The sequence below is a fragment of the Catharus ustulatus genome, chromosome 7 (assembly GCF_009819885.2).
Source record: "Catharus ustulatus isolate bCatUst1 chromosome 7, bCatUst1.pri.v2, whole genome shotgun sequence".
In the NCBI taxonomy this organism is placed as follows: Eukaryota; Metazoa; Chordata; class Aves; order Passeriformes; family Turdidae; genus Catharus; species Catharus ustulatus.
The window spans coordinates 2681285-2708688 of record NC_046227.1 but is presented as its reverse complement, the minus strand read 5'-3'; the positions used below and the strand labels follow the sequence as shown (position 1 = coordinate 2708688).

At 41.1% G+C, this 27404-nt stretch overlaps 1 protein-coding gene across 1 annotated transcript in view; it reads left to right on the top strand.

Moving 5' to 3' along the window:
* Positions 1 to 27404, top strand: part of UBE2F (ubiquitin conjugating enzyme E2 F (putative)) — a 52934-nt gene that overhangs the window by 10377 nt on the left and 15153 nt on the right. The window contains exons 4-9 of the mRNA XM_033064033.2: positions 306 to 371; positions 5006 to 5073; positions 8995 to 9065; positions 12801 to 12858; positions 21431 to 21463; positions 23360 to 23422. Of these exons, the coding sequence (XP_032919924.1) occupies positions 306 to 371; positions 5006 to 5073; positions 8995 to 9065; positions 12801 to 12858; positions 21431 to 21463; positions 23360 to 23422 (359 nt within the window). The remainder of the gene's footprint in view (positions 1 to 305; positions 372 to 5005; positions 5074 to 8994; positions 9066 to 12800; positions 12859 to 21430; positions 21464 to 23359; positions 23423 to 27404) is intronic.

Here is a 27404-nt window from a genome sequence, read left to right as displayed (position 1 = left end):
TCTATGAACTTTTTTCAGTGTAGTTTCTGTCATAGGGTCACAAATACCTGAGGAATGTGTGCTTTCAGTTACTGCAGTGTGAGTGCATTACTAGGGTCTGTGTACAGTTCTAGGTAGACTTTTTCAGGCAAATAGGATTTATAGCTATGATGCTACTTAGCTCCTTGGCTACAGAAGAACAGCCAGCTTGATGGGTTAAGAAGCTAAAGACTGCATAATATGGGTGATAAAATATCCATGATAGAAGTGTCTCCTCATTCCAGCCAACTCATTTTCTGATGTGAATTATTCTTTTTGCTTCACAGGTACATGTAAAGTGAATTTTCCTGACCCAAACAAGCTCCATTACTTTCAGCTAACTGTAACCCCAGGTAATTTTTTTTTTTCAACATATTACTTTTGTTTCTGTGTGTATTTGTTAGGAAATGGAATTCCAAGAGGAATTCCAATAAAGCCTCGAGTCAAAGAAAGTCTGACTGTAATAAAGATTATTTTATTAATGGGATGGAGAAACTGGGCTGAGTTTTGACAACCAGATTCCAGTCAAAAGGCTTTCAGAAATGAATAGGGTTAGGAAATACTCATTTGCTTGCTTGGATTGAGAACTTGTTTCCTCTCAGCCAGTTTCAAACCCCCTTGATTTATTTTTGCATTGCAGCCCTGTTAAGTTGTGTGTTCCCTTGCCCTGATTGCTTGGTTCTGCAGAGGTGTAGAGAGGTTACCAGTGTAACACTGCTGGAAAACTTCAAACCTAGGCATGCCTTAACAAGGAGGAGTCTCTGAGTCTTTGAGTGTTCAAATATGTGAAATCAGATTTTTTTATTATTAACACAACTTGAGTATCCTGTGAAGCTCTTGCTGGTCAGTAAAAGCATTTTCATAAAATATCGTTTCCATGTAAATGAAATGAATATTTTCTGTGCATTGTAGAATAGAAAGTTGTTTTTTATGGGTGAATTAGCATGGAAGTTTGTTTAAACTTCACATGCACTTGTTTGACATTGTGCAGGTGATTAAATGAAAACAGTGCTATGTGCAGTGAGTTAGATGTGCATCAGTGTCCCCCTGGCAGCTCATTCCTGCAGGTGCCATTTTCTATAGGTGCTTTCTGACAGCAGAATTTGGGTGAGGTGTGTCAGTCTCTGGTGTATTACCTGGAGAAACTGGTGTGCACTTCATGGAGTGCCTGGGATGTTTCTGTAATCCAGTACTTGGAAGCCAGAGCAGCACTAGGTGTCACTGTTGCTGTTTATTAGCCCAAACCAGCTGGCCCTTCCTCCAGCAGAAATTTTGGGTGGTCTCTGTTAACATGTCCATTCATGTGACTCCCTTTTGTGATGGAAAAATGAGTGAGGCTGCCCTTGTCAGTGTAATTAAAAATAAATGCAAGAGCTAATCTAGAGCCTTGGCCCTGTCATTCTGTGTAGGAGTTGTGCTCATGTTTACTTGGTGGGTGTTAATTCTGCTTGCACCAAATGCCCTGCACTTTACATGATGCTGCTTTGTTGTATTTTGGGAAGGAGTTGACTTCACAGGAGCAATCACTGTGCAAATGAGTGATGTATGAAAAAGCTGTCCTAACTCCCAGGAGTCTGAATCCTAGGGATTGTTTAGTCTGTTCACTGCTGTGCAGCAGGATGCTGCAGGCACAAACCAGCTGTTGAATGCAGAGCAGGGGTTTTGTGCCAGCTTCCTTGCTGAAATCATCCTGCCAATGAGATGATCTTAATTAACATTTTGTTACTCTAAATATAGCTGCACAGCTGAAGTCTCTGCAGTTGCAGCCTGACCCGAGTAAACATCTATTTTCAGCCCTGCATAATTCAGGTGTAGAATCTTGTGATCAGCCCCAGCTTAGCACTCTAAAGGCAGAACATAACACAGACCAAGAAAATTTTTGTACTTTTCTGCCTCCCTTCAATGTAGAAGTTTTCTCTAGTGTATGCTAAATCTTAGTTTTGCTTGAGGCAGCAGAGTGGTTGGCACAGAAGTTTAATGGCTCAAGCAGGCTCGAACCAACTCTTTTTGTATTGTCAGAACAGTATTGCACGAATCTTGACTTTGTCCTGTGCAGTCATTTTGAATGTGGCTGGTCTTGAAAGGACTGCAAAAGAATATTCCTTAGGTTTTCACAAAAAGATAAATTTGAGTTAAAAAAAAAACTTGACCACCAAGCAGAAATCCTTTCAGGTGCCTTGCTCAGCACCTCTCACACAAACCTTACTCACCAGTATTTAATGTCACAAAACTATCCCCATGACAGGAAGTTTTCAGTTTAAAATGATTTTGTAGAAAATGTTGATGAGGGTGGCTGATGTTTGTACATAATTGAAGAAATTCTAATCCCTGCAGTTTTCTGCAGTGCACCATCAGTGGGTATTTAGCAGCACATGCTAGAAAATTGCTAAGACTTGGATTTTTCTGCTGCAGAGGACAAAACTGTGTTCCCCAGGCAGACACTGCTGGTTTTCTCTGCTGTCTGAAGCTTCTCTTCCCTTTGGTCATCTGGAACAGTTGTTCTGCCTTTGAAAAATACCCTTGTGCCACCACTTGCCTCTGTTCTTATTTTTTGCACCAGTATCATATTAAAATCTAAGGAAAATAAGGAGATAGATGCTTAGAGTCCAGGCTTGCTGCACTCATATTTGGAGCACAAAATTGGAAGCTGAGGACTAAAACATGGTAATGACCTGGAAAAATATAGAGGAGGTGACTGCAGTTAGCTTATATGTGGAAAAAAAACCCCAGAAGAGTAAGTGCAGTGAATGCAATTTCCCTGCAGTTCCCAGGCTGGGGTTGGTGTGGATATTTGAGTGCCACTCTGGGGGCATTTAATAAAGACCCTGTTTTTGGTGAAATGCTCACAAATATTGGTGACCATGGCTGATTCAGGGAGCTACTACCAAAGTGTATCCTTTGTGGCCTGCCCTAATTATCTTGCATTTTCTTCCAAAGTGAGGAAATATTTAAGTGTTTTCCAGAGCACTTTCAGGCGTTAAAACACGCTACAAACACAAGCTAAGATTAGTCAGATTGTTGGTAATGAAACTTGAGACTGAAGTGGGAGGGATGCTTGCTCTGCTAATACAGCTTGAAGACATAAATTTAAGCAGTAGGAGGAAAACTGTGGCTCAGACAATCTGTTTTTAGCAGAAATCTCTGTGGCCAACTTCCTAAGTTATGTGTTAAAGCTGTTTCATTTGATGGGTTTATTTATAGCTCTTTCCTCACTTTTAACTCTGCCAGAACTTTTTTCCCACCACTTTTCTGTGCCTAAAAAATTGAGGATTTCTCTCACTGTTTGAGAACCTATTTGCTTGAGATGCTGGAAGATGACTTCAGTGTGAAGGGTTATCTTGTTAATGCAGTGCAAGATTTCTGGCTGGGTACTGAGGCTCCCCAGAATTTTTAATACATGTTTGAATGATTGATACTGAGTAGCTTTGTTGTTGCTTTACAAACACAGGGAGGGAGAGCTGTGTAAAAAAGGGGAGGAGAGGTGTCTTGCTCTCCTAATTGTGTAAATACATCCTTGCTTATTTGACAGCAGAGCCAGGAGCTTACCCAGTGTGGTTTTTGATGAGTGATTGGTGTCAAGGTAAACCAAAATATAAAATGAGTTGTGAAGTCCAGCAAATCAAGGAACTGGTGAAATTAAGCTCAGGAAAATAACTTTTGTACTTGGAAATGTGATAGTTCCTGACACTTGGTTAAAATGTATTACACTGCTAGATGGTGGTTAAGGTGCAGTCAACTGTCTGTGTTCTCTGGGATAAATGTGGTGTTAGACTCCTGGGGAATACTGGACCATTTTCCCAGTGATTCCTGGGTGGAGCAGGGTCTCACTCTGAGTGTGAGTGAGACCCTGATTTGACACGGAACAGTTTGACCAAAGGGTATCAGTGCAACTCACCTCTTACTTCTTCAGTAATAGCTTACTTTACTGATTTTTGTCTTTGTATATTTAAAAACAAAAGATAAATGTTTGTATTTTGCATTTTATCCTATAAAAATCAGTGCATTTCCCTTTACTTGCTGGTAAAGCATAGCATGCCTAAAATTGCTTAATAAATCCAGCACAATTCAGAATTGAGCTGGAGTGGGAGTGGAGAATGGATTTGAAAAGCAGATCAGGATACAGCAACCCGAAGGAGGATTTTGATGGCCTACAGTAGACAAGCTAGGGGGTTTTTTTGTGGTTTGGAACAAGCTAGATAATAACAAAATTCTTCTTAGTTTTTTGTAAACTATGGATTGTTTCAGAGAACATTTCTTTGCAGTGTTGGTTTAAGAAATATAAAAAACTTGCATCATCTAATGGTAGCCAGCCCTCCTGGCCTTCACTGGGGCTGGAGTGCTCAAGGTGGTTTGAGCCAAGCATCTCTGTGACCTCTCAAACCCCCAGCATGGGCTGGGACCTGTTTCCCTTCTTTAATAACAAAACCTCAGTTTTAGCAATGCCAGACACCTTTCAGATCACTTGCAAGCATTTCAGCTTCCAAGCACAGCTATTTCAAGAGCTGCAGGCTGTCATGCCATTGTGTTAGCCCTGGTTAAATGGGAGTAGATATTTTATTATGTCATATTTGAAAATTTAGCCATTTGAATAAATCAGGCCTGAGGTTGGCAGAGACGCAGCCTTGTCTTCCCAGCAGATACATCACAGTAAGGTAATTACAGTGAGAGAACTCTGAGACATGCTCTTGCACACATCATTCATACTGCTCACCACAACTGCCAGCATAACTTTGGGAAGATGTGCTCAGTGAGAAGTTCAGTCCAGGGTTCCTGTAGCTGAGTATCCCTGTTCCTGTGATCAGGGTGGTGGAATTTTCTGTGACTGTTGGCTCCCCTGACTTCAAATTTCTGCTGTAAAAATACTGGGATTGCAGGAATGCCCACACACCTTTTGGATTAGGTGGCATTTGATGATAACCCTGTGCTGTTGTTTTAATCTTGGTGTTTTGCTCTTATTTAACTATTTTCCATGTTTTCCCTTTTCTAGATGAGGGCTATTACCAAGGAGGAAAGTTTCAGTTTGAAACTGAAGTTCCTGATGCCTACAATATGGTGGTGAGTATTTGTCATTGGTCTCATAGTTGTCATTTTAGATTTCCTTTAAGGGTAACAGGACTTTAGGGGAAAGTTGGCATTGAGACTGAGAAGGGATCTTCTGTCTCTTAATAAAATAAATCTGCAACTGTCTGGCAGAAATTTTTGGAAGTGCAGATGAGTCTGAGTGTCCTCCCTTCTGGCTGAGGTTCTGTTCTCTCTGTTAATTACTCATGAGACATGCATTTAATTTCTCATTAAAAACTTACATATATAATAATAAAATAAGTGAACCAAAAGGAGAAGGTGGACAGTTCTGTAATTTCCCCCCCTTTCTTGTACTTTGTTGTCTTACTTGTGGTGTTGGTAGTTCAGAGTCCTTTCAAAGAGGCTGAGCAATGTGTAGGGGAGGATCCTGGAGAAGAGTTTCAGGGAAGATCTTTGGTTTCTAAATTCAGCATTATCTGATGTGCAGTCACATCTAGGTAGTGTTTGCAAGTGTGTGGGTTTGGTTGTGGGATGTTTTAAGTTCCCCTTAACTTTACCAAAGAATTTCATACTGGGACAGAGGTCACCCTTACTAACTTCTGTGTACTCACTTTATTTCCTTGGATTTTTGTATTCCAGTTGTTCACCTAAACAGCACTGCTGCAGGAAGGTGTTTGCTGTGTGTTAGCAGGAGAGCTGAAGTTCAGTTCTGATATTATGAGATTTTGATTTTCAGTTCTCATAATAAAAAAGCCTTTGATTGGTTGTGATTCCCTGCTCAGCACTGTCAGGAAAATCCACGGTAAATGAAATATTTTTAAATCTGAGCACCTCTCATCCAATACAAAAATAAAGAGTTTTGGAGAAGTGCAGGAGGAGGTTGAATGTTGGATTGGGGTCAGGCTGGGGTATCACACCTCTGCACTGGCTAAAGGAGTGCGTGTGTGGAATTGTGATGTAGTGAGGAGCATAAAATAAGTAAAGAGGAAAACCTTGAAAGATTCCGTGTTGTGGCCAGCTGCCAAACCACTCAGTGCTTTGCTCTGTGTAGTGTTCAGCTTCAGCCAGGCTTGGGGAGTTCTTCAGAAACTGCTGGTGGAATGTGGCAAGAAATATCTGGAATGTAGTTCACCCCCAGAACTTGTGTCCTCGTGAGGGCCTCCTGGGGGATTTATGTTTTTTGCAAACTGAAGAGCTGGAGTTGCAGTTGCAGGGTGGTTTAGCAGAATGCTTTGGGACTAGCTGCTGTCTAGAGAAAACATTTCAAATTACATTGATTCCAGATTTCTCTTATGAGCCACATTCCTTCTCTAGGTAAAATTCTTTGTAGGAGCTTAAAGTGAGGGATGTGGAACTCCAGACAGGCTCTTTAAAATGCTGTTTGTTGGATCCAAATGATGCAGCAATTCAGGGGTCATGGGTGATGGAGCCCAGCCCACAGCTGTGGGTTTGCTTGAAAGCTTCTTCTGGTTCTGGTTCCAATGCATGATATCCTTTTCATTGTAGATTATCTTAATTAATACATGACAGCTAATCAATACCTTTACTGTTACCTGTAGCCTATCACAACTGCTAACATTTCCATAGTCGTGTTACTGTTTTCCAATCACAAAAGGTAAGGATGTTACAGTTTAAACTAGAAGTTCTTTTTCACTTTTTCGCTTTTTTGCGTTTCTTGCAGTGGAAAATTTTGATTTTTTTTTTTTTTTTTCTACTTGCAACATGGCATTTTTGTTTGTCTGTGAAAACCTTTTTGCTTGGTAAAAACATCTTTTGTTTGAGGTGGATTTATCCTTTGCTCAGAGCCATAAAAGTCCCCTCCAACTCACTTGCCCTTTGTCTTCTTAGTTACCCAGTAAGATGGGCTCAGCAATTCATTTCTCTATATCAAAACTTGCTATCATTTCTATTCCTTCTTCAGATTCCACATTGAAAGATCTTTCTGCTATACATGCAAATCTGTGAGACCTTCCTGTCAATTCCTTATCCTTCCCAACACTTCTTCACTAGGGAAGAGTTGGAGCTACAGGATACTCTTCAAATTAAAGATATAATTTTTTTTTTTTAATTACAAGATCTGTTACTACAGCTGTCCTTTTAGAGTGCCAGTTGATCAAGAACTAAAGCTGTTCATTTTAAATGCTGGATTTAAGAGCAGAAATGGCTGCTTGGCAATGGAGAAGGAAGTGAATGTGCGCAGTGCTGTGTTAGCAGCTGAGGCTGGATCTACCTGTGCAGCTGGGGAAGTCTGAGGGGAAGGAGCTTGAGCAAGGAAAGAATTGGATTTTGGGAGCTTTGTTGTGCAGAGTGTCCCAGGTGCTCAAGTGAAACATCGTCCTGAGCAAATCTCTGGATTTGTTGGTCTGGGGGAGCGTTCAGAAATGATTTGGAGCAAGTTGCAAGGAGAAGTTTTGTCTGAAGATAAATTTTATACTAGTGCTGCAGTTGTCCTGTCTGTCTAAAAGGGAAAAAGGAGAGAGAGAAAAACCTTTGTCTTACTGTCAGGAGTGGGTTTTTCTAACTTTTAGCAATGCAAATCACTTTGAAAGGATAAAGGAATTCTTTTGTTGCCACAGTACAAAAAATGAGACACCATTTAATTCACTGTGAGGATTCAGGGATTTTTTAAAAAGGGTTTCTATAAAGCCTTTTTTTTGACTCATCAATACATTTCCTATTTGAAAGTGCATATGGTAAAAATTTATTCTTTTATCTCGATCTAATGGCATGGAATAAATTCTGCTGCTTTCCCTTGCTTGAGAACCAGACATCATCTTTCAAAACAGTGTGAAAGTGTAGCTAATGAAAAGCTTGTGCTGTTAGAAAACTTTTAAGGTGTTTTGGAGGTTAAAAAGTTCGAGAGTGTTTTCTGACTGATGTCCCTTGAGTGATTGCACAGAAATGGAGGAAAGGCAAAATCTGCATTATCAATCCCAGATTTATTGTGGTGATCAGTGTTCTTTCTTCTAGAACGTCTCTTTTGAGTGTGTTTTTGGTATCTTAGTGTTATGAATATTTTCTTACCTTTTTCAAGGAGTCTTAATTTTAAAACAATCTTAAAAAGGTAATTTGGAAGTTAGGAACAAAATGAGACCAAACCATGATGCTGCCATGCAAATACAGCTCTTTGAGCTGCTTTGCCTCTTGAGTGAAGACATCATTGGAAAAAGTGCAGGGAGATGACTCCACATTTATAACCTGTGATTTAATTGGAGTTCTGCAAGGTACTGGTGTGTGCTGATGGATTCCAGGACACTTCCTATCAGAAACAATCTGCCTGATTGGAAGCTGCGGGTCCTAATGGGGAGATACAGGGATGGCACAGCGTGCTGTTGCTAAGCTACTGACATTTTTATGTCCCACTCTTTATTTACTTCACAGAATTAGACAAAGGAGACTGTATTTTAAAAATATATATTTCACTGCCCCACTGTGAAATTCAGAAATTTGGTCATCTTACTTGTGGCTTTCCATTTTAGTGTCTCAGATTCAGCTCTGATGCATTCCTGTTCAGTTTGGAACGGAGGGTCTGTATTTAAAATAAATTACTTATTTGGTGTAGTTGCTATCTTTGCACCCTCTGCTGTTTTTCAGCAAATCCCTGATTTGGACAAGCCTTGATGAAGTTTTTTGTTTTAAATTATTGTCTTAGTAGGTTAAGTATGAAGAAGCTGAATGACTTAAAGTGTTTTCCCTGAAGGAGTAAATAATCTTGACTTTCTTAAAAGTTATTTTTTTCTAAGGAAAAGCCTAATATCAGCCTGGTTTTTATGAGTTGAGAAAAGCTTAAAGGGCAGAGAAATCTGGTTTGACTCTTGCAGATTATCTATCATTGCCCTAAAAAAACAGACCAAGGCTGTGAATATCAAATGTATTTGCCTTTTTCTGTTTTATGAGTTATAACAGGGCTTTATCTTAAAGGATAACACAGTAATTTGTTTTCTCTCCTGGCAGCCTCCAAAGGTAAAATGTTTGACAAGAATCTGGCACCCAAACATTACAGAGACAGGAGAAATCTGCCTAAGGTAGGAGTAACATTCTGTTGGAGATAGTTTGATAAAATATTGAATGTAATTGTGGTTGACCGTTTTTTGAGGTTTTTTTGCTGATTCTGCATGTAACTTTTAGGAGCATAAAAATCTACTGAAAGTCTCATTCTTGCTATGCTGTAGAGCCTGACTTCTGAGGTTCAGACTCAGTATTTTGTTCTACTTGGGGTAAAAATGTGAACTCCAGCCTGAACAAAATGTGGTTGGGTTTTTTCCTTCCCTCCTTCATAACTGAATTGTCTTCAGGCCCTGAGGGAGGCTTTGAGGATTTACCATTCAATGCCCAAGTGTCTTAAGAACTTGAAAATCCTTTCTATTTCAAAAAGGAAGGGGAAAATGTTTCCTTAAACTTTGACAGTGATTATTCTTTGTTTGCCATTTGTTAATTGTAATATTTAATATCCCCTGATAAGACACATGAGCTATTTATAACAAAGCAGGATTGGGGTCAAGAAAAGTCAGGATATAAAACCTGAAAGCTTTTCTTTGCCAAAGTGAGAGGCTTCTGTTGCTGGGTGGTTTTCCTTGATGGCAAATATTTCCTCTTGCAAATGAATCTGTGAAAGTTCACAATTTCATCCTCAATACCTGATGGTGAAATTGGCCAGAAACCAAACAAACAGAAGTGAGAAGCCTGCCTGTCATTTTTCAAGTGAATGGCACACACAAGAAAAAGCAGATGAAGCAGAAGCAAAACCTGTAAATGAGATTGAAAGCTGTTCTGAAAAATCCAGCATGGTTGTCACCATGTGTATAGCTAATTAAAGAGAAGCTGAACTTTTCCTCTAGATGGAAAAATCATTTTTGTGCTGTGTTGAAGGTGAAAATCAAATTTTAAATTGCCCTTCCTAGGCAGGTCAGGCTCATCAGCCTTAAGAAAGCTTAAATGTTCTGAGTGCAAGTGAGGGAATGAACAAGTGAACTGTTTGAGCCAGGGAACAAATTCCAACCGCCAAAGCAAAGCTGGAGCTCCAGCTGTGGCACAGCATCTTCTGAGCTTCAATAAAGCCTCACATTCATAAAATCCCAGAGTGGTTTGGCTTGGGAGGGACCTTAGAGCTCATCCCATTCCACCCCCTACACTTTCCCCTGTCCCAGATTGCTCCAAGCCCTGTCCAGCCTGGCCTGGAGCACTTCCAGGGATGGGGCAGCCCCAGCTTTTCCATCTTTTGAAATGGTTTTAATTATAAGAGATAAAGATGGTGTTTGGAGCATCATAATTCTAATGAAGTGAAGGATTTTTTCAGCTGAAACAGTTTGGATTGTCAGATACCTTAACATATCAAACCTTGGAAATGTCTGGCATTAGATGGAAAAACTAAAATAACCTAACTGCTTTATGGCTGTTAGAAAATGCATTCTATGTATAGTATCTGCAATCAACTTACACAAGAGTCTTTGCATTAAAATAGCTTCAGTTATTTTTAAAAGCAGAAAAACCATCAGTGCTTTCCCCCCACATACCTCATTCTGTTTGACAGTCTGGATTAAAACATTCTGAATGGTTAAACTTGTGGTCAGGTGTGACAGTTCTGGATAGGAAAATGATGTTTTTCTGTGCTTTATGGACTGCAGTTACCCTGGACCATATTATTAATGATGGATATTAATTAGGTCTGGCCCATGGTGGATATCACCTTCACTGCACATGTGGATAGAAAACATGGAGGTTTCTCCAGGACTTCCCCTTACAGGATTTTGCAGATTGGGTCAGCTGGATTTTCAGGTTTTACACTTCCTGGAATCATGCAGTCCCCACTTCAGTAGGTGTTTTTTGAAAGATCTCTTTAGGATTGTGTGTGTTTGAAAAGAAAAAAAATTCCTCACAGCTTTCTCCCATGCAGAAATTACTTCCAGAATGAGAAGATGTTTGTTGAAATGAAAACTGACTGGTCTCATCAGTGGCTGTTTTGATTACTGGAAGTTCCAAAGCAGTGATTTTGCAGTCTGCCCATAGGAACTCAGATAAAAAGATTTGTAATCATAGGCTGGGAGGTCCCCTTAGATATGGAAAAGATTCTGTTTAGGGGCTTAATGATCATTGCCAGTCTGTAGAAGAAAGAGAGTGCTGCTCTGGAAACAAATTCTATCAGCAAATGAGGAATATTAAGCTGAAGGGGACACTTCTGTATCTTGTGCTTTGCTGCCAGAGTGCTCTGAGAGGTACAAGTGTCTCAGTCCTGGCTGTGGTGTGCCCAGCTGGAGCTGTGCCAGGACAGCTCTGAGGCCTTGGCAAGCTGCAGCCTTAGCTCACGTTCAGGTGCTCTGTCACTGAGTATTTTTATGATTTCATTTTGTGTCTTGGCTTCCTCCTCACTTGGAATTTCACAGTGAGGTGTATGGAGAGGCAAAAGGAAGTACTGCCACACAATTTAATAAGGAACAGAGCAAAAGCAAGCTGCTTGTGCTTTTGTCATATGGACACAAACTGCAGCCACAAGATGTTGCTGTTAACGTTGCACAAGTGGTAATGGCAGATTTTATCTTTTGAAAGGCACAGAAATGAGGTGAGCAGCACAGTTAAAGTGGAATGGGCTTGTCCAGGTTGATCATCCTGCATTGGATCTCTGGATCATTTCTGGGATCTCTGCACTGGACAAGGATTGAATTTTCTTGGCTCTAAGATTGCCATCTTCATTAAATAACTACATAATCTGTGTGGTCTAGTCATCCTCTGTAATTTAAAAATTATAAATATATGTCAGCCTGGAAATTGCTAAAACATAATAGTTTAAGAGTATTTCACTTTAACCCTTTCATTTCAGTAGGAGAAGCTGCTGCTGGTGAATTTTTGTGCTTTGCAGTGTGAGCTGTGAGTTTTAGATTACCCCTTACAGGGGAAGGTGTGGTTGTGAAATGATGCTTCAAAGGAGTTTTTGAGATTTTTTTCATTCACATTATTACTTCTTTGAGCAAGATCAGCTTATTTCTCAATTGTGCTCTGATCCCCAATGTATCTCCTTCTCATAACTGCTGAGGTTTGTATCTGACAGGTCCAGAAATGCCTGAACACCTCAATGTTTCTACTTGCAGAGAGGTCAGCAGCTTCACTGGGCTTCATATGTACCATAATTTGCTGGTCATATAGAATTTCTGGATGTGTGCATACAGGAAATTCTGTATTTCACATGTTAATATTCATATTAAAATTCAAGTCATATTTGAAAAGGAAGATTTTCCTCCAGAGCAGACAGACTAAAACTCTTTCACTTTCTTATCTTCACCTGTAGGAAGCTGGAGTCCTTTCACAGAACAGAGGATGATGATCCTCCCTTTGCTCATTAGATACCCCTCCCCACAGCACCCTTTTTGGATTGGTTTGTGCCAGTGTTGGTGACAGATGGGTCATCCTGCTAGGCTGTCTCTTCACCAGAGATTAACATGTTCTAGAATTCATCAGGAATAAGAAGAGGGTTCAGTGTTGAGCCTGTCACGAGGGTTTGTGTCACACTTGTGCTGCTGGAGGAAAATAATTCAGGTGTTTTGACAGAGGTTGAGCTCAGATGGGGAGTTCTGTAATGACACTGTGTAGAAGGTAATTTTAGGCAGACATCCAGCCCCTGGGGATTAAAATTCCATTACCTGAATATAAATAGTGCAAGAATTAGATCTTATCTTGCAATTACTTCCTGATGTTTTCTGAGAAGGTTTCTGATAAAGGCAGTTTAACCAGAAATGGCTCTGTATAATCTGTGTGTCTTTTCTTTACAGTTTATTGAGAGAACACTCAATTGATGGCACTGGCTGGGCCCCAACCAGAACCTTAAAGGTACTGTTTCCTTTTGGATGTGTCCATCAAACTAAATACATCTTTAAAAATCCTTTCCTAGCCTTGCAAAGAAACAGCTCATGTGGTTTGCTCAAGAACAGGTTTTTGAGGTGAGGGTTTTGTCTTTCAGCAAGGTTGGTGGCAGCAGTGGAGCAGGTTCAGTGCTGGTTCTAGAAATGTTGGTGGTGTGGTGTGGCTACACAAGTGCTGCTCTCAGAGGTGACTCTGAGAACCCACACTCTTCACCCACGCAGCAAACACAACAGCAATCCATAACCCTGGCAATTTCCATGGGATTGATATTCCTGACAAAATCAGTACAGAGCACTGAGCAGGAATTAATCTTCCTGTTGCTGTTCCCAGGATTGCTGCCAGAATTGTTTCTTCTAGAGCTTTAACAATATTAGGTGGGTAAAGGCTGTGCATCAGGTGTTTGTCTCCTTCAGAAACCAAATTGAAAGTGACCTTTATCTGATACTTGCTTTGCTTTTTGGCACTGTGAATGAGATCTGTGACTTTCTTCATCTGTAAAATCTCCTCTGAGGTGAGCATGTGACTTTCTGGAGGTAAAATGAGTGTGTTGTTCTGTGGATTTTCTTAAAGCAGTCTTTCCCTATTATTTTTTCATCAGTTGGTGTGATTTTGTTTTCCCCTTTGTGTTTCTGTTTTCATCTCAGGTTAAATCAAGGCGCTGAGTAATTTAAGTTAACTAGTTCTGTTCCTGTATTTTCATTCAGAGAAAATTTTTAGGCTACAAGTTTCAAGCTTCAGCCATTAAAAAAAATCACTACAAGTGGACAAGAAACCCAAAAGACAGGAGCTTTTTCTGTGATTGTTGGAATGAAAGATTCAGCAAGAAAAAAGGAAGTGTAGCTTAACTGCAAAAAGAAGCACATCAGATGTTCTCCTTGGATTTTTAAGTTTTTTAACATTGGAACACCACAGCTGAGTTGTGAGCTCACTTTTTACGTCTCTTCGTCGCCACAAGGGGAGCAGTGAGAATTTGCACAGAATTTGTGGGCAGCAATCCAGTCTTGGCCTGTTGTGGACTTGAAAGTCAGTATTTCATTCAACAACAACACAAAGTCAGCCTGGTTTTCTGGAGGAATAGCACCAATAAAGCACTCTGAACTACTCCTGAAGAATTAAATTGAGAGTGAGGCTGTCCTTGTGCCACAAAAACTCTCCAAGGGCATTAGAAAAGCCATTCAAATAGAGAACACACATGAGCAGCCCCATGCACAAGCCATGCTGAATGCAGCTGCATGCCTGGAGCTTGTGTGCTTAACCCTTTAGCTTTTTGATTGTGTCTCATTTTTGAATCCTTGTGGTGGCAGCAGAGCTCTTACGTGAAAAATCCTTCCAAATAAACTGCTGTGGCCTTTTAAATACTTTTTTTTTTAGTATCAAATGGGTAGAAACATGAATAAACTTTCTGAAATAAAAATGAAAGTCTGCTAAAGCATCTGTAGAAGCTGATAAAATATCTATTTTTAACAGTGTGGAGGATTCTTAAGGGAGGAAGACCTAACTCAGTTTTGTGTCCCAGCATTTCTTCACACTTGTGTTCTCTCATCCATGATTGAATTCTCTTTAGGTTGCCAAGTGTCGAGCTTTATCTTTTTCCCCTTCTTTGTGCTTGGAAACATGTTTCCATGGACCACTGTGAAGAGCAACCTGTGTGTGAGTGAAGGCACTAAGGAATGTGCTATTTCTGAATTCCTGCATTAGATGCTTTTTTCAAATCAGCTTCTGAGCAGAGTTGGGCTCTCAACCTGAAACAGGTTTAAAATATTAACCGGCCAACCTGGCTGTATATACACTTTTTAATCACATTTTTTTATTCAGAGAAACACTCCAGAAGCCCAAACCCTTAGATGATTTCTGGTAGTGATTGGTGTCCAGGCTGTGGATGGTGGATTTAGCTCCTTTGTAGCTAAACATGAGTTAGCAACAGGACCTTACTTACCTTTCAGTCTCCATTCTGTCATGTTCTGCATCATTTTATTGCATACTTTCCTCTCTAAAACAGCTTGTTCACCAAGCTGGAGACTGCGGCAGTTACTTTGGGCCCTGCTCAGAGTGTCTGAGCTTGCTTTTCTCCTATTTTTAGGTGTGATGGTCAAAATGAAAGTTTCCCAGGCAGAAAGCAAATAGATGGCTTTTATTTCATTCTGTTCTCAGACAGTTTTTTACTTCACTGGAAATACCAGCTTTTAAATACTTATTTGGCTTCACACTGTTGCTATTACTCTGCTTTGTACCCTTCAGTAATTTCAATTCCAGACTCCAAGGTGCTTTAGCAGCTCCTCTTAGTCCCCAACATGTCCCTTGTTTGCCAGGATTATCACCTGCCTTGCTGAGTTAGTTCTCTTTAATGATCCTCAGCTTTGTCCTAAATGCTTGTTTTCACTTTGCCATAAAACCATCTCAGGTGATTGATTTTTAAGACCTGAGTAAGTGGATCTGGATTTTAAATGCCTGATTGGTTCTAAGAGTCAGGCTCTCCTGCAGTTACCTCTAACTGCAACTGAAAATTGGTTCATAAATCAGTGGCTGATTGATGGACCTTAAAAATAATCGAAACACACTTGGGCAACTCTGTGGAGGGCATATGAACATTAAACCCAGTGTTTCAAAATGTGTGGAGGATGTTCACAGGGAATATTTGTCCTTTTTCTTTTGTAGCTGTGTTGGGATGGAGGTCCAGCTGGTCTCAGCTAGCTGGGCTGGTTTCTGAGGGTTTCCATGTTTGTTAGGTGTGTGTCCATGGAAGTTTTGCACTGAGATGGTTTGAAGTGCTGGGTTTTGTCACTTTTGTGTTGTTGCTGGCAGGAGAGACAGGAGCAGGGGTGGGAAACATCCAGGTACTCTTAATTCCAGATCTGCAAACTGCAGGAAAGCAGTATTTTTTCAGGAATTTCTCTCCCATAACTCCAGATCCTAGGTTAATAAATATCTGTCTGTGCTATTAGATTACCTGATCTAAAAGGAATTAAGACTCATTTCCAGTAAACTATTGCTACTTGAAGTTGATCCTTAAGAGCTTTGCTTATTTAATTAGTGTTTGAATACTAAATGGCAATTTGTCCTGTGTGGTTCACTGCTTCTGCTCTTGTCTTCAGGCAGTGGGATGACTTCATTTGGAATCATCCAAATGTCAAACTCATCTCTTGGAGAAATCAATCAAAGAGTCATGACTTAATTTTTCCAGTTTACCTCAATGTTTAAGCATCAACCTGAGGAGTTTTGAAAGTAGAAAACTTTCACCCATCATCTTAAGGAAAAGAGATGGTCTGCTGTCAAATCAGCTGTAATTAGTGTAGAGGAGTGTTTTAGACAGACAGTAAAATAACTGTCACTGTCTTGAGGGTGAAGGGAAAAAAGAAACTTGTGTGCTTTATCTTGCATGAATTCTTATTGCTCAGGCTGTTTTTCTCAGCATTATGATAACATTGTGCAGCTGTTGATTTCTTCAAATCCTGTTTTGGAGCTGTATCTTCACTTCTAAAAATTGAATAAGCCTCAGAGAAAAACTTCAGACCCAGTATTTGGAAAAAGAAGCTATAAACCACTGAAGAAAATCTTTTGTGTGGATCTGAAGTTCAGTTTTTTTTCTTAAAATAAGCTTCAGGAAATATTTTTCCAGGGATATATTGTGTTGTATTTTGACTTAATTGTAAATTGGCTTTACCAGTTTTGTAAGAAGTTGTTTATTTCTTTCACCTCCATACATGCCCAGGCTGGTGAAAATATGTAACTCAGAGTCTTCTAATAGCTTTTTCTTCAGAAAAGATGTGCAAAATTTTAATTTTCTCTCTTTAATGTCCCCTGGCAGATCCAAATCTTTGGTTTAGGTGCAGTAGCTGTTATTGTGAGCATGTGAGTCAGGAGAGCTGAGATACCTCAGCAAGTGTGATTAAACCATGCTTGTTCTCCCCAAATTGTGGATTTCTGACTATCCAGCTTGTGTCAGCTTCAATGCACTGAGCACACCGATCTCCAGAGGGTGATGGCTTCATTGTTGTAATCACTGTGTGCAGTTCATTAAGAAGCTAGCAGAGAATTCCCCAGGGAACAAGTTCCACAGCATTATCCTCTTGCCCTGCAGTAAGCACAGGGAGGAATGTCAAGGAGTCAGTGACAAAGTGAGGGATTGGAGAGGAGTGCTCCTGCATACTTGGCTTGATCTGGGAGAGGAACAGGCTGCAATTGTTCCTGTTTCCTTTCCCCTCCTATATTTAAGCACAAAACAAATGGTTTTCCAGCCTTCCTCCTTGTTTTGTGTTTGCTAACTGGAGCAGTTCATGCCTTTTAAGTTACCCAAAGCCCTGTAGGGAGCTGCTGTTGTGTTTGGGTGGGAAGCAGGGATGGCAGCCACATGGCAACTGAGGTGCCTTTTGTGGGTGGCTAAAGAAAGGTGGCTTTCACTTTTGTCACCTTTTTCTAGGTGGAATCAATCTTTTACAACTTTTACAAGGTTAAAGAGGAAATACAAAAGGAGATTTTATTTGGGAGACAGTTTAGGAGGGAGGAAGTTTTTTCATAAGCTACATCTCTGGAAGGGAAACGTCGGGTTTTTTTAAATTTGGTGGGGTGGGATAGGCTGTGCTTGGTTTTTCAGGCTGCAGTGAAGAGAGGAAGAAGCTGGGCTTGTTTTGAAGAGATGGTGGAAGGGAAGAGGAAAAATACCTTGAGGTGGTGTACAGGCAGACAGAAGAGCAGAGAGCTGCCCCAGGACTTGGCCATGCATGGCCTGGACTGGAGCAAGCTGAGCTTTGGAGTGGCATTTCCAGTCCTTTTTAAAACAAACCAAAATATTTGCTTCTGACATGTGCTTGTATAAATGACTGCTGCTCCTTTTGTTCATCTGACTGGGTTAAATAGTTTGTTTATAAGAAATTGTTTAGCAGCAAACTTTGATTTGGTCAGTCTGTTAGATCAGGAATGCTTCTTGGATCTCTTAAGGGGATTTCTTTGATTGGAAGTTTGTTAGGTGCTTTTTTCTGGTTTGCTCTCTTCTTAAATTACAGTATTAAATATACTTTGCCTCTAAAAGGAAAATGTTAATTTGCAATTTCCGTGTTTGCTCTCTCTCCAGAAGTGCCTGTGGCTGTGTTTCTGGAACCCTTGTCTGTGGCATGGTTTCAGTGGCATTGCTTTTGTGAAGTGGTTCTGAGAACTGTCACTTGGCAAGATCAGTGACTGAGTTAGGACCTCCTAGAAATGCAAAGATTTGAGACTTCCTGGCCTCAGGAGAGGCTGTTTCAAAAGCTGCATTGAGGATTTTGAGTCAGTGCTCTTGAACTTCAGACACTGCTGCAGCAGCAGGTTTTTTCTCCTCATTTGGCATGCTGTAAATAAATCTGTGGGCAGCGATTTAGTGTAACTTTTCACTCAGATGCAGCACAAAAATAGTCCAGAATGAAAAGGGACAATTATAAAGGGGTGTTTACAACAAGCTGTTGATCTTCTGACTTGCCTGTGTTGACTTCCCCATGCTCCAGCCCAATGGTGGCAGTGCCATGGAGCAGAGTTTGCTTCCCTCATTATTCCCTGCTCCCCTTCCCCACTGTGGACTTAGCCTGCTGTGCTTGGGAACCCCAGGTCTTGATTCCAAACACCATCATTGCCTCCTCTGAGCTAGCAAATTAAAGCCACTTGCACATGCAAGACCTGCCTTGGACTCCCAAAGACATCTGACCCACAGGTGACATCTCAGCTGCTGGGAAACCTCTGGGACACTGAGCAGGGAACAGCCTGGGCGCAGCTGGGGGAATTTGGCAACCTGGGCAGGGACAAAAAGCAGGTTTGCTACAAAAGCAGAGGCTCTCAGTTCTGCTCTGTGGCTGCCCCTCAGCAGTGGTGCCCTTGTCCTCTGTAACTTTGCTGTTAAACACAGGAGAAAGTGGATGAAAAGCAGCTGTGTAAAGGAAACAGCTTTGGCAGGTGCCCATGTCTGATCTTGTACAAGTAGGGTCTCTCTGAAGTGCAGCACTGGCAAGGTGGGCACTATTTCCAGCTGCCACCTGCCCTGTGAAGATAACCTTTACAAATTCCTGCACATAGGCTTAACCTTGTTTTCAGACTGTTTAAACCACGAGTTCAGTAAATATTTGAAGCCAAACTTGATGCTTTATTACACTGAAGGAGAATGGAAGTTTTTGAGCTGTTAAATCTCACAAGATCTTCAGTGGCATACACATCCTTTAAGTTCCTCAGGAAAACCCAAAGCAAACATCCAGGCCAGTGCTTATCTGCATGCAGCCAACAGCTCTGCTGCAGTCAGTAATGCAGAGTGATTATGTCTGCAATTCAACAAGGTTGAGTTTTTCATATACCAAATACTTGCTTCACTTTTGCTCATCTGTTCCATCCCACTTCCCTTTCTCAATATCCTAGATTTAAATCCAGGCTAGCCTCAAGCTCATTACAAAAAGTAATTGCCCTCTGGTAGTAATTTAACATTATTTTTTATGGAGCAATGCAAGAGTATAAAATGAATCCAGCAAATCATAAAACTTGAATAGATGGAAACATCAAAAATGGTATTAAGACAGGTAAATTATTCAGTAATAATAATAATCCTGTTGTGCTTTTTGGTGTCTAGAATGGCAGTGGAGATGTACAGCATTCTGTCAACTTGTGTCTGTACCAAGATTTTTGTTGGTTTTTTTTTGTTTTTTAATAGGGCTCTGTAAAACCAGCCTGGATGCACCCAAAGCATTAAAACCAGGGTTCAGCACATGAGAGTTTGGGAGCAGTTGATTATATAATGGGAAAATAGGACATCACATCTCCCTTTTGAGCTGCAGCATTTGTGTGAGGTATTGGACAAGGAGGAGTTTTGTCTGGATGGAGCTCTGCTGGTGTCTGGGGAGCTTCTGGCAGACAGGGGGTTCAGCACTGCTCAGTGTAAGGAGATGAGCAGCTCTTGAAGGTTTTAGAAGGCACTGACTTTGCTCCTGGTTTGTTCTTTTTTAGCCATGCTGGTGCTTGAACAGCTGTGGGCAGTTTGTTACCTTAGGAATGCAGGTTTGGCATTTGGGATTTGGAAGTGGCCAGACCCCAGAGTACTCATGTGACCTTGCACCTTTTCAGATGGTTTTAATGCTCAGTGTTGTGATTCTGCATCACATTCTGCAAATGCAGCCTGCTGTCTCATGCTGTAGGTAGAAGGCAACTTCTAAAAATGTTTTATTTTTTCCTGCAACTCTGCCTTCCCTGAAGGACAGCCTTGGAGGGCAGCAATGAAGTGGGTTCCTGACCTTTGGGGACAGACAATCTGTTGGGGCAGAGGAGTTGCCAGAGCTGCTGATGCCTGGATGTGGGAGAATCAAGTGAAAATTGAGACCTTCCTGCCTTTTGCTACTCTCCAGCTCCCTATGCCAATAAATCCTCCTTTAATCTGTGCTTTTGGCACATCACTGCATTGTACTAATAATTTTTCCCTAGGTTTCCTTAATACCATGCTCTGCTGACCTCTGCTATGCCTACTTTCTGTGCCAGCTGTTGAACAAGCACAGAAGCTTAAATAAACTGTAAAACAATGATTTCCATCTGTTATTTGAAATAGTTCATTTTCTCCTGCTTGCCAGGGAGCTGGCAGAGTTGTTGTTTGGGGGTAATGATGACTACTCAGCACTAGAGACTAAAAAATTACAGATAAGTGTAATTAAATGTCTGGGTCACCCCTTTTGTGCAGGGGATGTGTCTGAAGGTGATGAGCACATTTGAAAGTTGCTGTCTCTGCCACACTTGAGGAGGTGCTGAGGCTGGAAAGGCTGGCAGTGGCAGCCCTACTGGGCAGATGGATGCTTTAAAAGCAGATGAACTGAGTGGGTTGTTTGTGCAAGATCAAAGGGAAATGGGGTGGTGAGAGGCTGTTGGCTGCGTGATGCTGACATCGTGTCTTGTTCATTAGGGCATAATTGGACAGTGTCCTTAAGAGATATGGATTTCTGTGCTCCACACTCTCAGCACAGGGCCCAGGACAGGAAACAAACTCAAATCCATTTATTTATTGAAGTTCTTTGCTGTGCAGAGGAAGTTTTTTACTCTGAGGCTTTGTCTTTATTGTAAAGGGTGCATTTCAGCAGTGGAATGTTGAGACATGCTTGTGTAAGAACAGTATCTCTCTGTACTCCTACTACAGCTCACCCTCTTTTCTCTGATATGTTGACAGTTTCAAGTATTTGTTTGGCCCTTTTTTAATTTTAAGACTGGATTGCTGAATTAGCTTTCACTACCCACCCTTTAAACTAAGCAGTGCAGTTTTCAGCTGGGGGCATATCCTAAAATTTCACTCCTCTCCTTGAATGGAGGAGCAACAGGAATACACACAGAAACATCTGACCTTCTGTTTGAATATGCAGTATTGGGTTTTGCTGACTTCTCAATATCAAGTGACCATGAAATGGGAAAGCATTTTTTGACATTTTGATTTAAGTTAGTAAAACATTACTTGTAATCTAGATTTTTTTCCAGTTATTTCATGAATTAATAGGAAAAGAACGTTTGTGAACATGTTCAAAACTCCTGAAATTTATGTCTGACTGTTTTTCCTTTGCAGGATATTGTCTGGGGGTTAAACTCTTTATTTACTGTAAGTAAAGAAATATTTTGCACATCCACTTTTCTTTTTTGCTGCCTGGTTTAATTTCAGCATCACCTAATGCTAACCCTGTGTGTTGCCTCAAAAAGTTTAGATCTTTATTTCCCTTGGCTTCAGTGGGTGTTAGGAAAGTGTGAAATCAGGTTATGCTGTTTGTGGACCTCATCCAGACTGAAATGCCAGCTTTTTGCACATGGATTTTACTTTGGTTAGAAATATTAGGGGGTATTTTGATAACAGATAATTTGGGATCTTCCATATAGTCTGAAACTCCTTCTGTTGATTTGCAGGAAATAGAAATTCATATTGCTCTGAGAAGGATTAGGAATTAATGACTGCCCTGTCTCGTTCCTTTTTTGAGCACTTACATTCTTATTCAGGGGCCTTGGTATCCACCCCAGAGTTTGCATAAAACCTGACTTGTCACAGAATTTGTGACTTTATTCAGGGATCCCCTTTCCTCCCCTTTTGTTAAAGATTGATGGGAGCAAGGAACCTATAATTCCCAGGAGCACCTTGAAAATGGAGGAGAGGGACAGGTTACCTTTTTTAGGGATTCCTTTCCTCAGCCATTGCTGGGTGGGAAGGTCAGGAGAGAGCAAAGAGCAGCACTAACTTGGTGGCCACATTTGTCATCTCTGGAGGGACCACCTCAACCACTCCAGGGTGTAGAAGGAAACTTGGATTTCCTGGCATCCAAAATCTTGGTTGTTTTTTTTTCAACAACTTTTTTGGTAAATTGATATAAAAGTTTGGAGAGCATTTGCCTTCCCAGCAAAAGTGAATTTTATTTCACAGTTAGTCTCCCTGTGCATGCCAAGTAAGTGGAAGGAAGCGGAATCCTCAGGGGCAGAGCTGAACATAAAAATACTGGGCAAAGAGCTGCAGAGAGTGGTGGTCATGCCTGGGAGATCATGGGATTTGTCATGGCTGGTGAGAGCTGTGCTTCCCTCCTCACACCCAGCTTCTTGTAAATAATTAGGCTTTGAAAAGCTGGCACTGGTCTGGCAGATTCATGGGGAGTTTATTGAAAAAAGAATGAAGATGAGGTGGGTTGGTGTGCTGGTTGGAGTGAAGTGTGTGGTTTGCTGCCTGGAGATGAGGCAGGGAGCCTTGCACTTTGTGGAGCAGTGGTGTTTCACTCTGCCACAGGCTGGCCTTGGACTGGGGGAAGATCTGGGCAGAGCAGGGGCCTTGTGATTAATTTTTAATGATTGTTCCTCTTCTCCATTGCTTTTAACCCTAGACCCTTTCTCCTTCCAAAGTTAATGTCTGAGATTAAACTGAGAGGCCTGAGGTTTGTTGTGGCTGTTTCTGCTCCCTGACCCCACATGTCCTTAGTTCTCAGGGTGTTTGCGTTCCTTTTCCTCTAGGCCCTGATTGTCCCAGAGCACTAAAACTTCCCTGTCAGGCTCCAGGTTACATGACTCTTCTTCTCAGAGACAATTAAATTGCTTTTCTGTGGAGGTAGATTTAAGGAAACTCCTGCTTTATCTGCACACTGTTTGCAGAAGTTTTTTTGAAGGTTTTCTTTGCTCTTGAACAAAAATCAATAGGAATTGTGCCCTCTAAAATGTTGACTGTTCCTCCAAAATTTAGTTTTCCAGTAGAAATGCATTCACTTCAGGGAGAAGTGTCCTAGGGCTGAGTGTGGCCCACACCAGAAGGGTTTAAATGCCCTGGTGCTGTTGCCATTTCGTTGTCCTGTGCTTTGGTTTCCAATCACCAAACCCATTAGCATTTCTCTTTGGCAGAGCCACCACCAAGGCAGTGATTAAATGGCCCTGCCCTCTTTGCTTTGCTCCATTACCTTGTTCTTGAGGGCTTTGGGCTCCTTGTGATGCAGTGAGTGGGAGCCCCTTAATGTTCTCTCTGTTTCTTTTCCAGGATCTTTTGAATTTTGACGATCCTTTGAATATTGAGGCTGCAGAGCATCATTTGCGTGACAAGGTGAGTCAGTGGTTTATTTAAGGCAGGTTGTTCCTAAACAAACACACATTCTGTACTCAGCAGTTCCCAGGCAGTTCCTTTTAGAGTGCTGGAGCTGCTGCTTGAGGTAGTCAAGTGACTCATCGTATCAGCAACCAGTTATTCAAACAAGAAGTGCTTTCTGTGGGAAAGCAAACCCCACACAACAGTGTTAGTCACCATGTGCTGGGATTGTGGGCCACAGTGTGGTCACAGCCCCAAAATAGATGATCTTTTCCTTGTGTCTTAGATTTCCCTTGAAGTTGTGCATGTTCTGTGCAGGGAGCTGATGGTGAGTTGGTTTGGCATGGTGACATGAGTGACCTTTGCCTTCGAAGACCTGTGCAGAGAGCTCCTCTGGCTCTTTCCAAAGGCAACTCTCATTCAGAGCTCTTCCATGTTGCATGTATTTATAAAGCCAGGAGAATTCTGGGCAAGTTTAAAGAACAGGAGTGGAAACTTCAGTTTTCTTTTTACTGATCCTAATTTTCATGTCTGTTTTGTGGACTGGGCAAAGCAGAACATGGCCTGGTGAACTAAATGAGATGTACTGCTCACCTCTGAGCAAAAGTGCCAATTTCTGCTTTGTATCCACCTCCAAAATCCCATCATGTTACACTACATGGATGTATTCCTCAAGCACATGGAACTCACACTTGATGTGTTCAAGACCTCTTGTTCTAATTAAATCTTCCAGCACTTTTGTTGAAATTAGCCTTTAAGATTGAAAAAAGTTTCCAGGTAAGTGAGCGTTGATTTGAAGAGTTCATTGAAATACATTCAAGCAGTGCACCTAATTTATCTCATTTTTTTCAAGAGGAAATACCAGGATTGCAAGTTCATTTTTCCAGCTGTTTTTTGATTAATGAGAATCGTGTACCTATTCTGGTATTCATCCCTGTTTGCAGGGCTGAGATGAGAACATAAAGCAAAGCTGGAAAAAATTGTCTACAAACCTCCTCTGAAAGAGAGGGGTTTTGTCTTGTTATGGAATCAAAGAATGGTTTGGGTTGGAAGGAACTTCAAAGCCCATCCAATTCCACCCCCTGGCCCTGCATGGTTAAAATTGCTATCCTGCACCTCTAAGCCTCATTGAGAGATTGGAAATCTTGGGAATCCACAGAAAGGAAAATGGCATACCTCCCTCCAAACCAGAGATGAGCCCTCAAAAATAGGTACTGCTACATAATTACATGGAAGTTGTTTGAAGAAGTAAAAAGGAAATTGAGCATTTTTTGTGAGGTCTTCTAAATCACAACTTTTTGGGGAAAAATATTTTTTATTTATTAAACTCCTAGCAGTCTCATAAGCATCTGTAAAATACGTACTGTGCCATTTTAATTTTTTTTTAGCTTATCTGAATTTAATGTAGGTGTTTCACTGATACTGACAGCACCAGGTAGGGCTGGATTTTCTGTAGTGTTTTGTGGTGACATCTGAAAATCTCAATGATGCCTTTGTGGAGAGAATAAATAATGCAGGGGAGAAAAAAAGCTGTGCAGCCTGAGTTGTTGTTTTTTACTTCCCCCTGGCAGAGATGTCATATTTTACACAAACACTTTGTTGTGGAGTCAGGCTGCTGTGGTCCCATCCTGGCTCTTCAGAAATACTTGCAGTGCCCAACAGGATTAATGTGGGAATACTAATTAGTTTTCTTTCCTCTGAGATTTATTTATACAAGTAGTGTAATATATGTATCTATATGAACAGATGTGCAAATCCCTCTGTACACAAACAGTTCTGTACACACACATCTGTGTGCAGATCCTGGCACAGTGTGGTGAGGAACAGCCACACCACTGCACCTCAGGCTGTCTCTGTGGTTCTCCCAGGGACATGACTCAGAATTTCACTGCTGTCCCTTCAGATGTGAAATGCTGGCATTCCTCTGCTGCCATTCCAGGCTCAGCCTGGCTGCCTCAGAGGGTAACAGCTAATCCCAGCCTTGCCTGTGGTTATTGAGAGCTGAGGCTGGGGTTTGGTCTGCTTCAGGTCACCACAAATGACTCCTGCTTGCAGATTCACATCAGCAAATCCTTATTGCTGATTCTGTGCTGGGAGTGTTTGTGTTAGATCAGGCTGGAAGGAGCAGTTATGCTCCTTCCTCTGTAAGGCACCTCTCCATTTTTGCATTAAATCTTTGGTGTATAACTGAGCACATAGCTGTAGTTTCTGGCAAAGCAGCCTTATTCTAAGATGTGAAATGATACAAAATTCAGAGCTCAGGCTCTATAAATTGGTTGCTTTATTAACCTGTCTTACCTTAGATGTGTGTTAGTGCAGCTTCCTTCCAGCCCTCCAGGACTTCTTTAGCTCCAGCAAGGAGCTATCAGTAACTGAACTTGTTCCTTTGCAGCTTCCTTCAGCCAGTGAGCATGAAGTCACTTTTACAAATTATTTTTAAATATAAATACGTTTGTTTATGCAACTTTACTCATTCTACAGTTCTCCCACACACCTTGACAGGTGCCAGTAGTTTTCTGGCAGGCTGTACAACAAATTTGGGCAGAGTGATCAACATCTATCTTCCCAAATGTTGGACATCCCTGGTGCCCACATTGCTCTGCAGTTGGGTCCCAGTCACTGGAAGATAAGCAAGCATCCTCTCTTGGTGTAGAGCTCAATAAATCAGAATAAAAAGATGATTTGATGCCTCATGTAGACTAAGCAAGGAGTTGCCCAGTATTGTCTTCTCCCACTGATGCAATCTCAGCAGTTTGCTGATAAGAATTTTCTTGCTGAATTTAAAGAAGCTCTTACTGATTAATGAGCTTGGAGCACTCTGCATTTAGCACAGAAGTCAGTCTGTCAGTGGTTCTGGATAGCCAGAACCATTAATTGTCAATCAGCTCAATTCCACAGATTCTGAAGCAGTGAGCAAGTGTTTAAGTTTTAATGACTACTCACTTAAACATGATGTGAGCTAAAAATTGTAGAATTTGCTGGTTTTTATACAGCAAACACATAGAGCTGTCCTGATCTGCTCTGTGGCAGCCAGGTAGCTGAACACTGAAACAACAGAGAGCTTGGCAGTGGAAAACTAAGTGAGCTTAGTGCTTCAGGACTTGTGTGTTCCTCATGCAGAGGTGCTGTGGCTGTGATGTGTGAGCTGAAATCCAGGAAATACTTTCTGTATGTCCACCTGTCATGGCTGGTTTGAGAACTGCCTCAGGACATTGCCTTTACATTTCCTAGTGGTGTTCAATTCTGCCAAAAAACATTTCAGAGCCATTTGTACAGCACACAGCAGATTCATTGCACACTTCATGTGGCTTAAAGTAGAAATGCTTTTCCAGGTATTGCTTAGATTTCTTTATCACCTCTTCCTGCTGTGTCACAAAGCCTAATGCTGTGTCCTATTTGAATTATATTTATCTTCTATTTCGTGCAATTCAAGCAAACTTTTGTCATCGTGCAGATTAACAAACACTCATTTACTTCATGTGTGTGATGTGGAGCTGTTTCAGTAGTAGAAGCTGAGTTACATCTCCCTAGGTTGTTTTCCTGCACAGTCTTTCCATCTTAGTGAAACCCATCTGTCAGCACTCAGAGCTCTGTGCTGTGTCCTTGTGAAAGACTAAGGCAGACTGCACTTGCCAGGGAATTCTTCCTCCTTATGGAGATCCAGCCTATCATATTTATTTGCAGCTCTGAAGTGCCAGAGCTGAGAATTCTAATGGGAATAGGTGTGTGTTTGCCAAGGATCCACTTCAAACACGATTTTTACTTAATTCAGTGAGCCCTGATTTTATTTGCATCCTCTTTGGAAAGCAGCATTTAGTGCTCAATTATTTTGCATAGGTTTGTGTGGAGGAGTTTGGCTCTGGATTGACTTCTGCAGTTCTTTTTTTTTATTTTATTTTTAAATTTTAATTAAAGGTTTCTCTGGGTGATAAAGAAAATAAGGTTTTTATTTGAGGATTGTTTCTGTGGAGTTGGATTTATGAAGTTCAGAATTCAAAGC